Source organism: Elaeis guineensis, chromosome 10, assembly GCF_000442705.2.
Source record: "Elaeis guineensis isolate ETL-2024a chromosome 10, EG11, whole genome shotgun sequence".
Classification (NCBI taxonomy): Eukaryota; Viridiplantae; Streptophyta; class Magnoliopsida; order Arecales; family Arecaceae; genus Elaeis; species Elaeis guineensis.
This window is the reverse complement of record NC_026002.2, coordinates 6462355-6477225: the sequence shown is the minus strand read 5'-3', so window position 1 is coordinate 6477225 and position 14871 is coordinate 6462355. Positions and strand designations below refer to the sequence as shown.

The following is a 14871-nucleotide window of genomic DNA, read 5'->3' as shown; positions in this document are numbered from 1 at the left end:
AGATTATAAATTGGGCTGAATTGGAAGTAGTTGTTAGGCTGTCCAAGGATTTGGACTCCCATTCAACTATCATATATATATATATATATATATATTATATATATATATATATATATATAATCGGGTTTGGGTAGTGGGCACCCGAGGGACAAATCCCAAACCCGTCTCAAACTCGAACGGATTTTAGTTATAAATCCCAAATCCGTCCCAAACTCTATTAGGGTATGCTAAACAGGTTCTATTAGGATCTGGGATGGGTCAGATATCCAAAAAAACCCATCCGACTACCATCCCTAGGCACGATGCAGTACCTTGACCGCCTGCGTCCATGTGCTTTTTGAAACCTTGGTCTGATGTGTTTCATAGCCTTACTATATTTTTTGTTCATTGACCTCAACATTGTTATGCACTTGTGAAACATAAATTTTTCTTTCAAGTTTCTTTATATATGTGTTGCTTGCCTATAGATTCTTAAGAAATCATTTACCAACTCTATTTTTATAATCATAATCTGATCAAACATTTTAGCTGGTGTAGATTTTGAATTTCCGTTTCACTACAACAATATATTTTTGTAGCTTATTATATGCAAGTTTAAAAATTTTATGGTGCTGTTCTTAGGCATCTTATTGTTCTATCTCTTCTTTTGTTGCACCTAATGTGCATATTCACAAGCACTAGTTTGCTGGCTATGTCGTTCTGCAACTAATTAAGTGTTCGGATGCATCTACTTGGTATTGTAATATGGATAAAACAAAGTGAGATAAGTGTTGGTTATTATTTGTTATTGCTGGTATTCTTTTCATTGTCATTGGTTAGCATGTTCTCGAGACTCTTGTGGTCAAAGGCAAGATTACATGAAATATGGAAACATATACTATGTCCTTGTATATCAGCTGCACACCGCAAACAGATTCAGAAATACTTGTGCACGTAAATGGCAATGGTGGTTAGGTATTGTATATTTTTTGTGCTTTAATCTCATTAGAGATATATGCATGTCAATCATTGGAAACTCATAATAGCTTTCTGCGTGGAGATTAAGAAAATCACATGTGAGAGCTGTCTACTAGTAGGTATACTTTTTCTTTGGTGTTAAATGTTGTTATCTTTTGCTTTTAGTATGTCATGATGGAACCAGATTCTGATTTCTCTCCAATATGCTTTTTTGATATATAATATAATTATGAGTATCCATATGGATACTTCATAGGAATAAATCCCTATTCTTTTCCGCCACATATAAAAGTTGATTTCGGTACACTTTCTCTTTGTGGCATTCCACCTCTTGATTATTTTAATTCGTGTCACGTTTGGAGGTGTTATCTATGGGCGAATTGTTGTACATTGAAACTCTTTCTGAGATCAATTTATGTGGTTGTTGAAGCTAAATTGCTAATGAGCTAGAATTTCTGATGTGAACGATTACAGAGTTCAAGCTGATCAGCGTGCTGGACGCGCTGGAAGAACTCGTCCTGGAAAGTGCTATCGATTATACCCTGCCTCTGTCTACCGGGAAGAGTTTCTTGATGCAACAGTGCCGGAAATCCAGCGATCATCTCTTGCTGGAAGTGTTCTCTATCTTAAATCCCTAGATCTTCCTGACATTGATATTTTGAAGTTTGATTTTCTTGATCCACCATCACGTAAGAGAAGCTTCATTTTTGTTTTATTTATTTTCTATGAGGTTGTTTGCTTCACTAGCTCCACAGTAGATACTTCTAGTTGTACATAACCCCAAATACGCAGCATATTTCTACATATTTTCATGTAATTATTTTTAGTTTAAAAAAACTCAGAATATGTTTCATATTCCAAGGCCGCATAATGTTTCCGCAGGTGAATCGCTAGAAGATGCTTTAAGGCAGTTATACCTCATTGATGCAATTGATGAAAAGGGACAGATAACACATGTTGGCCGAACTATGGCTGGTAACTCATTTATTCACTTTTTTAAGAAAAATATATTTTGATGCCTTTTCAGTTTCTTTTTTTAGTATAGAAATAAGGGTTTAGCTTTTGGTTTCAGAGGACATTTTGGCCCAACCCAAGGCTGAAATATTTCAAATTTTTCATTTCGTTCCATGTGATTAGTCAAAACATGCCAATCTTAAAAGACATCTTTTATTTAGAATATATGTTTATGTATGCATGTGTATGTATGTATACATATAAAATATATAAGGATCCAGAATTGTAGGTGTATAAAAGATCTTACAAGATAAGTATTCATAATTTTGCATATTGAGTCCATCCAAGGTCCACAACACTGGAATTGGTACTTTTGCTGGTAGGCTGATGGTACAGTCCCATATGGTACCATGTGGTCCCATTCCAGCACAAGCCAAAAAAAACTAGAGGGGGAGAGGGAGGAGGGAGTTTTGGGGGGGGGGGGGTTGCGGAGGGGGAGAGAGAGGGGGCTCGGAATCCCTCCTCTCCTTCGATGGTCGAGCCCTATTCCGATGGTGCACCGACTTCACTTAAAGAAGCCAAAAAAATTAAAAAAGGGTCGACCCCTATTTTGTTCAAGAAATAGGGCTTGGTTCCACCCCACGGAGACCGGAGGAGAGGAGGGCTTCCCCTCTCTCTCTCTTAGGCATCTCTCTCTCTTCTTCTCTTTCCTTCTCCCTCCCCCTCCGTCGTTGGTTTCTCATTTTTCTTGCCAGAACTATCTTGGTCTATCGTTGGTACGGCTCAGCACGCCCTGAATTGGGTGTTTTGGGATGGTTCCGCCATCCATGAATCTATCTACTACAATATGGAATGGTTTTGGCCATTTATTTGATTAATCAATTGAAGCAAATATATGGTTGGTTAAGGTCTAATATTTTGATTGAAACTAGCCCATTTGTTCACTACTGAGCTATCACCCCTTTGCTTTAAAGTTTTGACCAGTTTTCATTGGTTTTGGTTAGAATCTGTTTCCATGGTGCTCAAGTTGGAAGTCATGTAAGTTATGACTGTTAACAGCTTCCAAGGGGGGTTTGGTAACCATCAACATTTCTAAACCAATGGATCCAACTTAACTAACCATAACCTATATGAGTAACCTAAGAAATTAGAGTCACTTGTAGATTCTAATGGATAGAGGAAACCTTCTTGATGTAGTGTGCTTTCCCATTCTTCTGTAATCTCCAATAAAAAAAAATGCAAGCCAGATGATTGAAATGTTGTTAAAAGCAGATATTTCTACCATACCAAATGCTTGAGTGGATCTCATTTCCAAAGGACTTGCTTCCAAGAAACCTATTTGCATTGCATCTTGCAGTTACATTAAAACAAGCTGACTGAAAGTGTCCCATAGTTTTGATCAAAACTGGCCAAGATCCCTTAACGAGCCTCAGCCTTGATAGAGGTGCATATTACAAACCAATATGAACAACTAAATACAAGAGATCATTAAAATTAAGGTTCGCGGACTCGGTACCAGAATCCGTGCTAGCCGGCCATTGGTACGGGTTCATACTGGACCGGACCAACACGAACCGACATAGAGCAAATGAAGCGAACCAGGAGGAGGATAAGAGAGAAACATATAAAGATAGAGGGGGGGAAGAAAGAAAAGGAGGGAGGGAAAGCTGTCGGAGAGATCGTCGGACGGCGCATTCGATGCTTGCGGCGCTACTGGCATGAAAAAGGGACTATCGTCTCTATTTCATGGGATTTTTTTTTAAAACAAAATCTAGATTATGATGAAGCCGATGATGGATTAAGTGAAGCCGGCAAATCGATTGCCGGCTTCACTATTCATCAGCATTTTTGAAAAAATATGATGAAGGAATAGGGGCGATCGCCCCTGTTCTACGGCTGTTGCTCCGTCCACGCGCTTTCTACCATCTGGTGGCCACGGCGGTCACTCGGTGTCTTCTGGCAGTCTCTCCGCCTGCTGCACGACCCTCCGATATTGTTGTTGTCCCAATCTTTCTTTCGTTTAAAAGTCCTATTGGGCGACACCAAGCCGCGGAGGCCTCCACGGCCTTCCAGCAGCCGTAGCGGGTCATCGTCGGCCTTCGGCGGCATCGTGATCTCTCTCCCTCCCCTCTCTCTCTTCCTTTTCCTTCTCCCTGATTCGGTGTACCATTTTTCTCGATTGAACCGTTTCGATTCTTCGTCGGTCTGGTTCGATATGGGATTTACCGGCCGGTTCGGGTCGGTACGGAATTTCATGATCAAAATAATAATAAAAATGATTATATGTAAAAGCATGTTTTGTCGAACTGCTTCGAGGTTCGAGGCATGTTGAACCATACCAATGGTTAACCGGTGTGGTTCAGGTATTTGATTTAGAATGCCGGCGAAAATGGAGGGAGAAGGAAAGAGAGAGGGGAGGGGAGGGGAGGGAAGGAGATAGAAAGGTTGGTGGTGGCCCGTAGAGGCATCTGGGGCTCTACGGTCCTCTGTAAGAGAGATTAAAGAAAGAGAGGGGGGGGGAGAGAGAGAAATAGTAGGAGGGAAAGATGGTGGAGAGGCTATTGGAGGGCTGTCGGGTGGCTGCTGTGGTTGTCGGATGGTGGAAATCCATCCGCTGGCACCACAGGTTTGAAATAGGGGCAATCTCCTGTTCATTGCATTTTTTAAAAATGTGATTCACAGTGAAACCGGCAATCAGTGGCCCTCCAAGGGCCTCCACGGTCCTTTGGTTGCCACTGCCGGCATCTTCACCGACCTCTGTCTTCCTTCTCCCCCCGTCTCTCTTTCTTTTTCTTCCTCTCTGGTTCTCCCTTGTTTTCGTGCCGGTTTGGGCCTAGTATGGTTCGATACGGGAGCGTATTGGCTTTGCACCATTGGCCGGTCATTATGGGATTTGGTTCCAAGTCGGCGAACCTTGTGTAAAAGTATAACGTTTTATATTTATATGTATTTAGCTAAGTGGGCACATAATCCCAAATTTAAGAAGAACATGCCTAGATTTAAGATCCTTGCCAAGTCTACTCACAATCATGAAGCAAAAGTTTTTAATATCTCAATAGAAGTCAGGGTATTCTCCTCATTGATGAGTATATTATGAAAATGGAAGGATAATTAGAAAAAGACTATATTTGATTATGTGTCGACGAAGTTTGTATCGGCACCGTGTATGGTTGGTAAATATTATGAAAATGAAAGGATAGTTAAATAGGCATGAGGTTATGTCTCAATATAGTTTATATCGGAACTATATTTTGTTGGTAATTGTTGTTACTTGCTTCATGCATTTTACTTTTAACTCCGCCTAGAACTACCAGCTATATAGAAATTGGGAACCTATATAGCACAATGTTCTCCGAAATTGTGTAATAACTTTTCTTTGTTACTTTTCTTTTTTTTTTTTTTGGAATTTTTTCTTGATTTTTTTGGACTGGTCCTGATCTCTTGTCTAGTACTGCCTAAAGTGAGAAATCCGAAGCTTCCTAAAACTGAAATCATTAAGTGGTTATTGACTCTTGGATAAATCATAAAGTGCAACCATATATTGAAAAAAATAAATTACCACTGTGAAACTAAAGTTTAGAGATTTGTATTTATGAATGGCCGCAATCTAAAATATTAAGTTGTGATCAATCATTGTTATGAAGTGTTTTCTTAAAGCCATTGCTCCCTTCCCCCTACCCCTAAGAGAGAAAAAGAAAAAAAAATTGTTTTACATTCAGAGACTGATAACTTCCCATTTCGTTCATTCTTGTATTGCTAACCAAGGTTCCCTTAATGAACATTTTGTCCAGAGCTTCCACTGGAGCCTTCACTTTCAAGGACTTTGATTGAGGCAAATGAGCTGGGCTGTTTGTCTCAGGCTTTGACCGTTGTAGCAATGTTATCAGCAGAAATTACAATTCGTCCTGCGAGAAGGTGACTTCATGTTCTTGTTCTTGAGACTATTCTTGGGCCATGCTGGAAAATCAGTAAAATAAGCCTTCGTTTGTGGACTCTGAAACTCATTTTAGATTTTATAATTTGAACAATCCTGGAAAAAATGCACTATCATATTGACTAATCCATTTCATTGCCAATTTACCTTGGAAGCAGTTAAAATATGGTTTTTGAGCCACAAAATATCTTCCATATTTCTATATGCCTTACCAATTTTGTGATGAATACGTCTTATGTATGTTTGTAATGCCATTAGCAATGCTTGTCCTCTTGTTAAGTTTTTCAGTTATGTTCATAGTATGCTGGATGAGTGAGGAACAGTTGAATCTATTGTGTCGAAATATCAAAGATCAGATTTTAAGAATTACTTTGTATTAATTTAATTTTTATATGGTTGGAATAAAAAAGCCAAATAATCGCGTTGTTTCTTTCTGGCTTAATATACAAACTATACTTGATTTCTGAGCATTTTATCATTTAAACAAAATTTCCAAACTATTTTGGGTATGATTCTATACTGTAATAATCTTATGTGTCGAAATATTTATATCACAAAACATTTGGAAAAAAGGCTGAAATTTGAACACATCATTCACTCAGAGGTGGGGAATGATTGTCCAAAAATTGAAATAGGAACACATTGGATGAAGAAATCATTCCATGAATCTCAGGTGGGCAAATTTGATGAGATAGTGAGGCTCCAATGACATGTACTTGCATAACATAACAACTGTGGGATTTACTTGTCCCACTTCGTAATGGACGTCACTGTTGCATTTATCTCAGGTTCTTGACCTATTGAGCTATTTGGAGAAAAATGATTCTAGGAATACTAATAGCTCCTGCTTCCATGAGACCTTTACTAAGAGTTCCTTACAGGGTAACTCACCTTTGTCTTTTTGAAATTTCTGAAGCAGCATCCATCAGTGCTAAGTGGGTTCTGCTGTCCTTTCAAATTTGATGCTGCAACCTACATTTGGTCCAACTACAGTATTTGTGGTTCTACTTGGTAATTGCTTGCCTTCATGGGTGTACAGGACATTAGTCCTTCCCTAGAATAGTACCTTTTCTAGTTTGCTGGCGATGAGATAAGATAGGTGGTAGCTAATAATTTGTTTCCTATGATAGCAAAGCTTTACAAGGTTAATTGCCTTCTCATCAGCTAGAATATTGTGATAGAGAAGTCACACTATTTATCAAATCTTAACTATTAGGAGGGAGTGGAGTAATTAATTGACTCTTGCATGCTGTTCCAAGCTTCAAAATGTTGTGATCCATATGGCTTTCCATGATTGAGCCTCATTGACATGTTATATAAAATACTGTCATGAACTAAAGCTTTTGCTTTTCAGTTATTTGAGGTGTAGGAAGATTGATGGAATTGGGAGCCATTAGGTGGGAAATGGGATTGGGGAGGGGCAAATTGGGGTTTTTGACTTCTACTTTTAGTAAAGGTGTCGATGTCACCCATCAATTTATGCAATTGGATAGCTAGAAAAAAATAAAATAAAGTATAATATATAGAGAGATGATTGAGCTTTGGTCAACTGAATTAGAAGTTGGATTCAGTCTGGTGAAACCGGAAGATGTGGGTTCAATACTGATGATCCAAGCCCTTAAATGCAATCTACTATATCCAAACTGTCTGTATAATCAAAAATCATGTATTTCAGAGACTTGTAGGCTATGCCTCAAGTGGTCACAATGAACACTATATCATGTTATTTAAAACTGTTCATTTATAACCACTTAATTCATGGGCTAGGGATCTCCAAAATACATGATCTTTGGTGTGTAGGCAGTTTATGGATGGTAATTCATAGTCAGCAGTGCAAATCATCAATGTCAGGCCGAACAGACTTCAAAACTGGTCAACTGGATCCTAGTCTTCCTCAATAATAAAAAATATTGATAACAACAACAACAACAATAATGTCATGGTTGTTAAAAGGAAAAGGGTGCCTTTAAGGCAATAGGACCTCTATATCGCATGAGGTTCTATGCACCGAAAGGTGCTCACTTGAAGAAAGCAAGGAGCTAATTTAGTAAAAGTTCAGTAAATTAGGAATAACTACTATATGTATCTGAAAATAATGCAAGTTTTTTAAGATCAGTTCTTCAAGTTTCAACGTTAAGAATCATAATTGCCTTATACATTATCATGTTTCATGTCTTCCCCGTGTCATGTTTTTAAACAAATGTCAGTAAAAATAAACCATTGGATATCTTTTAGTAGTTTTAATATTCCAACATGATAGCAAAATATTATTTCCCAAAACATTTCCGATGTTTCTAAAATAACCCTTTATTATGAGAAATCTTATTGGACCAAAATAAACCTTCACGTAAAACTAACAAATCCTTTAAAAAATGGGCAAAAAGGGGGATAGAAAGATGCTGCTGGACGTTGGGGAGCTGCTTGCCCAAACACCTCTCATGTTGTCCCAGGCGCTAGGCTAGGCATTGCCTTAGTAAACTTGCCTCACCTGGGATTGTTGAGGCACTCGTGGGCTTCATTACCTTGCTTGAGTGCCTAGACCAGCACCAGAAGCTTCTTTGACGATGCTGGTAAATATTCAGGCTTGTTGAGCTAAAGTCAGGCCATGAGCACCAGCCTGGTTGGAAAATTCTTAGGGCCTTAGTTCTTAGGCTTTACCTGCCCAAATATGTAAAAATGTTGCTTCAAAAGCCTGCCCAAATTGGTTTGGTGGGCCTCAAGCTGGCCTTGCCTCATCTCTGTGTCTGTGTTGGGGGAGTCACTCAATGGGGACGAAAGTGAACTTTTGTTGCATACTGATATATGATATGAAGACACTTTTACTTTGAAGAACTTGTCTACCTATTTATGCATCATTTTTGCAATTTGTTAATGGTTGTGTGATGGTTGTCCTATCATGCATGTGATGTTTATCAATAGCAACATTCTTGTTGAAAATTTTAGCAAAAAAAAAAAAAAAAAGAAAAAACTAGTTCTTGTTCAAAGTGATTAGGATGCAAGAGCTGTATAAGTGAGTATATTACCTAAATTCTTAAATATATGTCTTGCTGATAACACAATTTATATTTTATTAGTGTGAAAATACCAGATTGACTGTGACTATATTGAATCTATTCCGTAAATGGTTGTGTCTTTATGTTCTAGTGCCTGTCAATGTTGGGATTGTATTCATATGTTGAATTTGAAGGAGTCTCTTAGTGTCACAAGCTGCAATAATTGAAACCATCATCCTGCACTTTATATTTTTCTTTTCTTGCTCATAAGAAGAAATGCATGGTGTAACATTGGATTGAAAAATAGCATGCATCTTTTGAAATTTATGAGCCTCCTTGTTATCGGATAATAGATCCACATGGACATCATAGGGACATACATTTCTTACACCATATACTACATATGCAGTAAGGCCAAGGAGAGGAAGAGGAGGCAGCCATTATCAAACCTTCCTGATGGTTCTGGCTGGGGTGATCACATTCAGTTGCTTCAAATATATGAGCGCTGGGATCAAGCTGACTATGATCTGAATTGGTGTATGGATAATGACTTGCAGGTATCACTACAGCTTTTTGTTTTACAGAATTCGAACTCAGTTTAAACAAACAACTCTTTTTAAAACCCACACTATATTTGAGTTTATTTCCTATGAAAATTGTGTCGCAATTTAAAATAAGAAATGGAAAACAAGGAAAGCCATGATTTGAGGATATTAGGGTCAAGAATTTATGATGATGCTGTATTTGTCAGTTTTGCCACCTTTGATCAACAATATCTGATAGCGGAGCTGATGCTGGATACTCTGTCTCAGGTGGCCTGGTTGTGAGATTAGGTGTTTCAGTTTACAGCTGAAGCTTGTAGCTCATCTAGCTACCTGTTTCATAAACAAAATTATCAGGACTAATTGCACATCATATTGATCCATAGTTATTCATGAATTCGCTTTTGGTTTTGGATTTTAGACAATGTGTTGCAAAACTTGAGACAATCACTACGCTCTTCTTGTCTCTTTCTTCAAACTGCCAAAATTTGAACTGCATACTTCTTTCCCAACTACAGCTGCATTGTAATCCTTCCCTACTGATGACCGCCTATGTCTCGTATAGCTGTGCTAATTAATGCTACTGCTAGCAGCTCCCTTTTATTCTTTTGGCCAAGGGAAGGGTTCACTTTTTGTCATGTTAACTTTCCAAGTATCATGTATGCATTTTTACCCCTTCATTCTCATCTTAGGCTTTTTTTGCCTCTGTGCGAGGATTTTTTTCTGCTCTATTTACATCTTATATTCGTTTCTAATCCAAATTCATGCTGATAAGTAGTCATTAGTAGGGAAGACTGCAATCTATCATGAAGCCCTTCTAGTATTTGCCCTTTATATTGGTTGGGGTAGAGATTTAATTCCATAGTCTTGAGCTGCGTTTATAAAAAACCTAGTCAGATCCATTGTATTTAACATCCATAAGTCTCAAAATATATAAAATGAAATGTTTATCTTTTGCTTCATGCCTTTTTCACCAATCCTCTATTACTGTATTTTTCACATAACTGTAGAATCCATATTCTTATAGTTCTTAAATAGCATTATGTATTAATTTTCAAGAAGTGTCATCTATAGGTTCCCCCATTTTTATGGTCAAAAAAAAAAAAAAAGAAAAAAGAAAAAAACTAGGCCAGACAAATAGTTAGAACCAGCGTGTGTGTGTGCGCGCGCGCGCGCGTTACATTTTTTACTTTGTGGGTTGTTCTTTTCCTAATGGTAAAAGATGCTATTAAACAATTTATGGACCCTTTTGTAGGTACGAAGCATGAAGTTCTGCAAGGATGTTAGGAAGCAATTATCTCAGATAATACAGAAGATTGCAAAAGGTCAGGATTCAATCTGTTATGGCTTTCTAACTAGAAATTATTTTATGTGCGTATTGCCTTCATAGAAAAAAAAAATCTCTTTTCTCTTCCATTGTTAGATAGCCTAGAGCTTGCGAGATGTGCCTGTTGGCATGTTTGGATAGATTTAATCAGTAGAACTATAATTTCAAGAATCCACTTACTCTACCAGGTCATAAATTATCACCTAATCAACTATGCATCTGTTTCCAAGATCTTAAAATATATATTGCAGATTTATATAGGTAAAAGTTACTTGTTCCAATTAACTTCATATGTTTTATTATGATTTGGCTTTTAAAGGATTCAAGAGAAGGTGAATGCTGATCCTGATGGTAATTCAGTGCTTTAGGAGATGCTCGTTAAAAGGATGGATGTGATGGAAGGAGAAAAGAATTCTCTGATTGAAGATCAACTCATTGCAGGATCTTCTATCATAGGCTTCATTACCATTGGCCCATAAAAGTTCATCGAGGTTGTCTCAACTGAAGTTTTCAAAACATCATTGTAACAACTAACACTATTAGTTATCATTAAAATGCCATTAGTTGAAGGATGCATTGCAATAATGGCTATCTTTGATGAAGCTGATGTATGGCTAATACCAATTTGAGTAAGTGAAAGGGAGTTTCTTTGAGTGGATTAACTAGGGAATTCTTTGGCTGATCGGCCATTGAAGTGGTTCCTAAAACAAATCCAGATAAAGGGTAAAAGGAGGGCAATTAGAGAAGGCTTTGGTACTTCATTAGTTTTGAAAATATGAATTCTTAATTTCTCTTTCTTCTTTTTTTTTTTTCCCCCGAGAGGGGAGGGTGGGGTTTGATTCAGCCACCTAGGCCTACTAGTTCGAAATAATTTGTTGGACATTCTTCTCATTGGGGATACTCAGAATGAAACAAGTCATCCTCTTGTAAGTGAATGGGTTTGACTGAAAAACAATTTTGTGACCATCATTTCTTGGACCATCAGCTGCCCCAATGCCCCCTCCTATGGATGCTAGATAACAATTTCCAACATGTCTCGATATCATATATGATGAACATTGACTCAATAATAGTACCACCCTATCTTAGTTCCGACGGTAGCACCTCTTGGCTCTTGTCCCCTAAGCAAGAGTCTTGGGGTTTGATTTTGGTGATCCTAGCCTCTCCTAGGATGGGAGTCTAGACTCCATCTTAGATGGGGTTGGGTGGGTATTAGCTCAATGAATTGCAGCTTTGATAACATACAGACGCTGGCAAAATTCTAGAAAAATCAAGCATGCCGCATCATGGAGAGCCATGCATAAAGTCCCATTTTTAATGACCTGATCCATTTCAATGTATAAGATCTTTTTTTTAGTGTTGGGCTCTTCTAAAAAATGCATCTCCTACGGTTCGCTATCAGAATTAGAATTGGAATGGAAATCGGAATGGCTAAATTCTTTGAAGTACTTGATTTGTGACGGGAATCGAAATCGAAATTGGAATGAAAATTTGAATCCATAGAAGAAAGTAAGCTTGAGTTCTATATAGATTGGATCATTCTCATTCCATCCTGAAATCAGAATCGGAATCGGAATGGGATTTCTTCTAACCAAACAATTGGAATGGGAGTTATCCATTCCCATTCTGATTCCAGACCTCCACTCCCTTCAACCAAGCATCCTTTCAAAGTTACTGGATCTACTAGTTGTGGGTTGGGGGAGGATAAAATCTTAAACTTGAGATAAAACAGGGAGGTGGAGTTTATGCAAGACTCACGCTGGCTTCCTTGGTTATTTAAGAGTTTTACAGAGGCAGTAAGGGGGGCATCTATGTATGCCAAGACCTTGGAGTCATATACAAGGCTATAAGAAGGGTACATTCACAAATAGTTATTTTGATCTAAGAGCATGAGCACAATGATTGACGAAAGCAGCGCGATTTTGTTGTTGAAGCTATACTTTCAAAGAAGAAGAGATCTTAGCATGCCCTTGCATTTCCGTTTCTAGGAAACAAGAAAGGAGATAGATCAAGGGTGAAAATGAAGATAAGTAGTCCTAAAAGTTCTGTGCTCTCCTTCTTTTTTATTTAGTTTTTTCTAATTCCATCAAATTATCGGTATCTTTCTCTATTTTAATACTCGAAGCAATATATTTATTTGTATTCCTTGTTATTTAGTATTTAATATGATATACTCAAGTTTCAGCGTGATTCTTTTCAAAATATTTTGTTCCACTTCGATGCATAATGCCATGAGATGGATTTTTCCTTTTCTTTTCTTTTTTGGGTTGCGATATGGATGAGATAGCTTGACTAATTGAATGTTTAAGTTGGGTTCATAAAAATCAAGCATATAAGTTAACTATGATTAGGCCTTTTTTTCCCCTCAGAACATTTAATTAGGTTGGGTAAGAATTTACCAGAGCCACACTTGAAGCCAAAAGGTTTTATGGGTCTATTTTTTGACCCATACTTGAGCAAGAAATATGGATTTGGGCTAAGTCTGGGTTGAATCTAGAAAGAGATGAGACTGTGGGCATTAGTGACACTCCCAAGCTGAGCCTAACTTTGTATATTCATATATCAAATATCATCATGAAGTTGGCTCAATTTGATTTCAATTATCAAATCTCTTTCTTTCCTTTTTTTACTCCATTACAATTTCTTTGTGTGCACCGTGGTTTGTCTCTTTAATTATATCTATTTGTTTTAACAAGTAGACGTTCTGGGTAGTGCATTATAAATACTAAGATCTAGATAATTATCATGTAGATGACTCTCTTCCCTTTCTCTCTCTCTCTCTCTCTCAAAGGGGGAAAGCATTTTAGCCTCTCCCTCTTCAAAGGTGTATAATATGTAAATTCAATCAAATATCAAGTGTTCAATACATCGGGATCAATGGTTTTTGTTGGGTATGAGATACCCCCCCCTCCGGCCGAAGTTTGTAAAAGACGACCCTTCCAGGGCTTCTCCGGTTTCCGACCTTGTGTGGCGTCTCTCTGAACCCCCCCGACCGTCCGAGCTTTCGGACTTCTCCGACAATGAGCTTCTCCATCCATCTACCGTGCCGCTCTGAAGGCTCTCTAGGCCTCACTGTTAGCCGATCTTCTACAGTGACCAACTATTCTCCGAACTCTTTCCGGACTCCGTCGATATCCGACCTTCTTCGACAACGAGGTTTCCACAGAGATCGGATTCCATCCGAGTTTCTACGGCGGTCGACCACCTTCAAGATTTCGGTCGGGCTCCTGTGAGAGCCGAACTTCTACTACGAGCGGTCCACCCCGAACTCCTACAGCGGGCGGTCCACCCCGAACTCCTACAGAGGGCGGTCTACTTGAACTCTTACCGCTTGCGGTCTACTCTGGATCTCTACTGTAAGCAAATTTCATTCGAGCCCCTATTGTAAACACTCCTCTTCCGAACTTTCATTACATGTAGACTTCAGCCGAGCTTCTTCGTAACTGGATCCCAGACGAGCTTCTACAGTGGGACAGGACCCACCGGTCAGATCGCTACTCCTAGCTCCCACGACAATCGATCTTCGATCGAGCTTCTATAATAAGCGGTCTCCTTTCAGCCTTCTGCAAGAACCAGACCTCGATCGAACTTCCATAGCGAATAGATATCGGACGAGCTTCTACGACGGACGGACTCCTAACGGTATAACAAAGCATAAATTCAGAAGTTCTCATAAATCATAATTAGCTCCAAAGGTTCCAAATTAGATATGGTGAACTGTGAGCATGGTGGTTGGCCCTTTTTGTGGGTGGTATTCTCATTGGAGTTGCAGAGATCAGATCATTGATGAGGACTATTCAAGTTGTTGTTTTTTTATATCTCATCATCATAGGTGATAAGGGGTCTAATAGGAGTATTTTTGGTTCTTTCTTTTTTGTTATTTCTGAGTACAAATTTCCTTTAGGAGAGGGGGCAACTTATGTGCCCCATCTTTTAAAAGATGAGGGAGTGCAATCCCCATATCCTAATATTTAAGGTCCGTGAGTGGGGAGGGGGGTGGCCCAGGTGGGGTGGGGGTGGAGAGAGCAGTTTAGGAAGCCTTGTAACAAGGCTGCACTTCCCATCTTAATTTGACGATGAGGGCACAAATGGGTGGAATAGGATGAGTGCCCTACTCCATGTAAAGCTAGGAGGTTGACACTTCTAGGATATATTGCTGGCATG

At 38.7% G+C, this 14871-nt stretch overlaps 1 protein-coding gene across 6 annotated transcripts in view; it reads left to right on the top strand.

Annotated features, from left to right (window-relative positions):
• LOC105053459 (probable pre-mRNA-splicing factor ATP-dependent RNA helicase DEAH4) overlaps positions 1-14871 on the top strand; it is a 57638-nt gene that overhangs the window by 33470 nt on the left and 9297 nt on the right. For all 6 annotated transcript variants that reach the window (XM_073244227.1, XM_073244228.1, XM_073244229.1 and 3 more), the window contains 5 exons: positions 1432-1646; positions 1840-1932; positions 5703-5826; positions 9248-9395; positions 10636-10705. In XM_073244227.1, coding sequence (XP_073100328.1) covers positions 1432-1646; positions 1840-1932; positions 5703-5826; positions 9248-9395; positions 10636-10705 — 650 coding nt within the window. The remainder of the gene's footprint in view (positions 1-1431; positions 1647-1839; positions 1933-5702; positions 5827-9247; positions 9396-10635; positions 10706-14871) is intronic.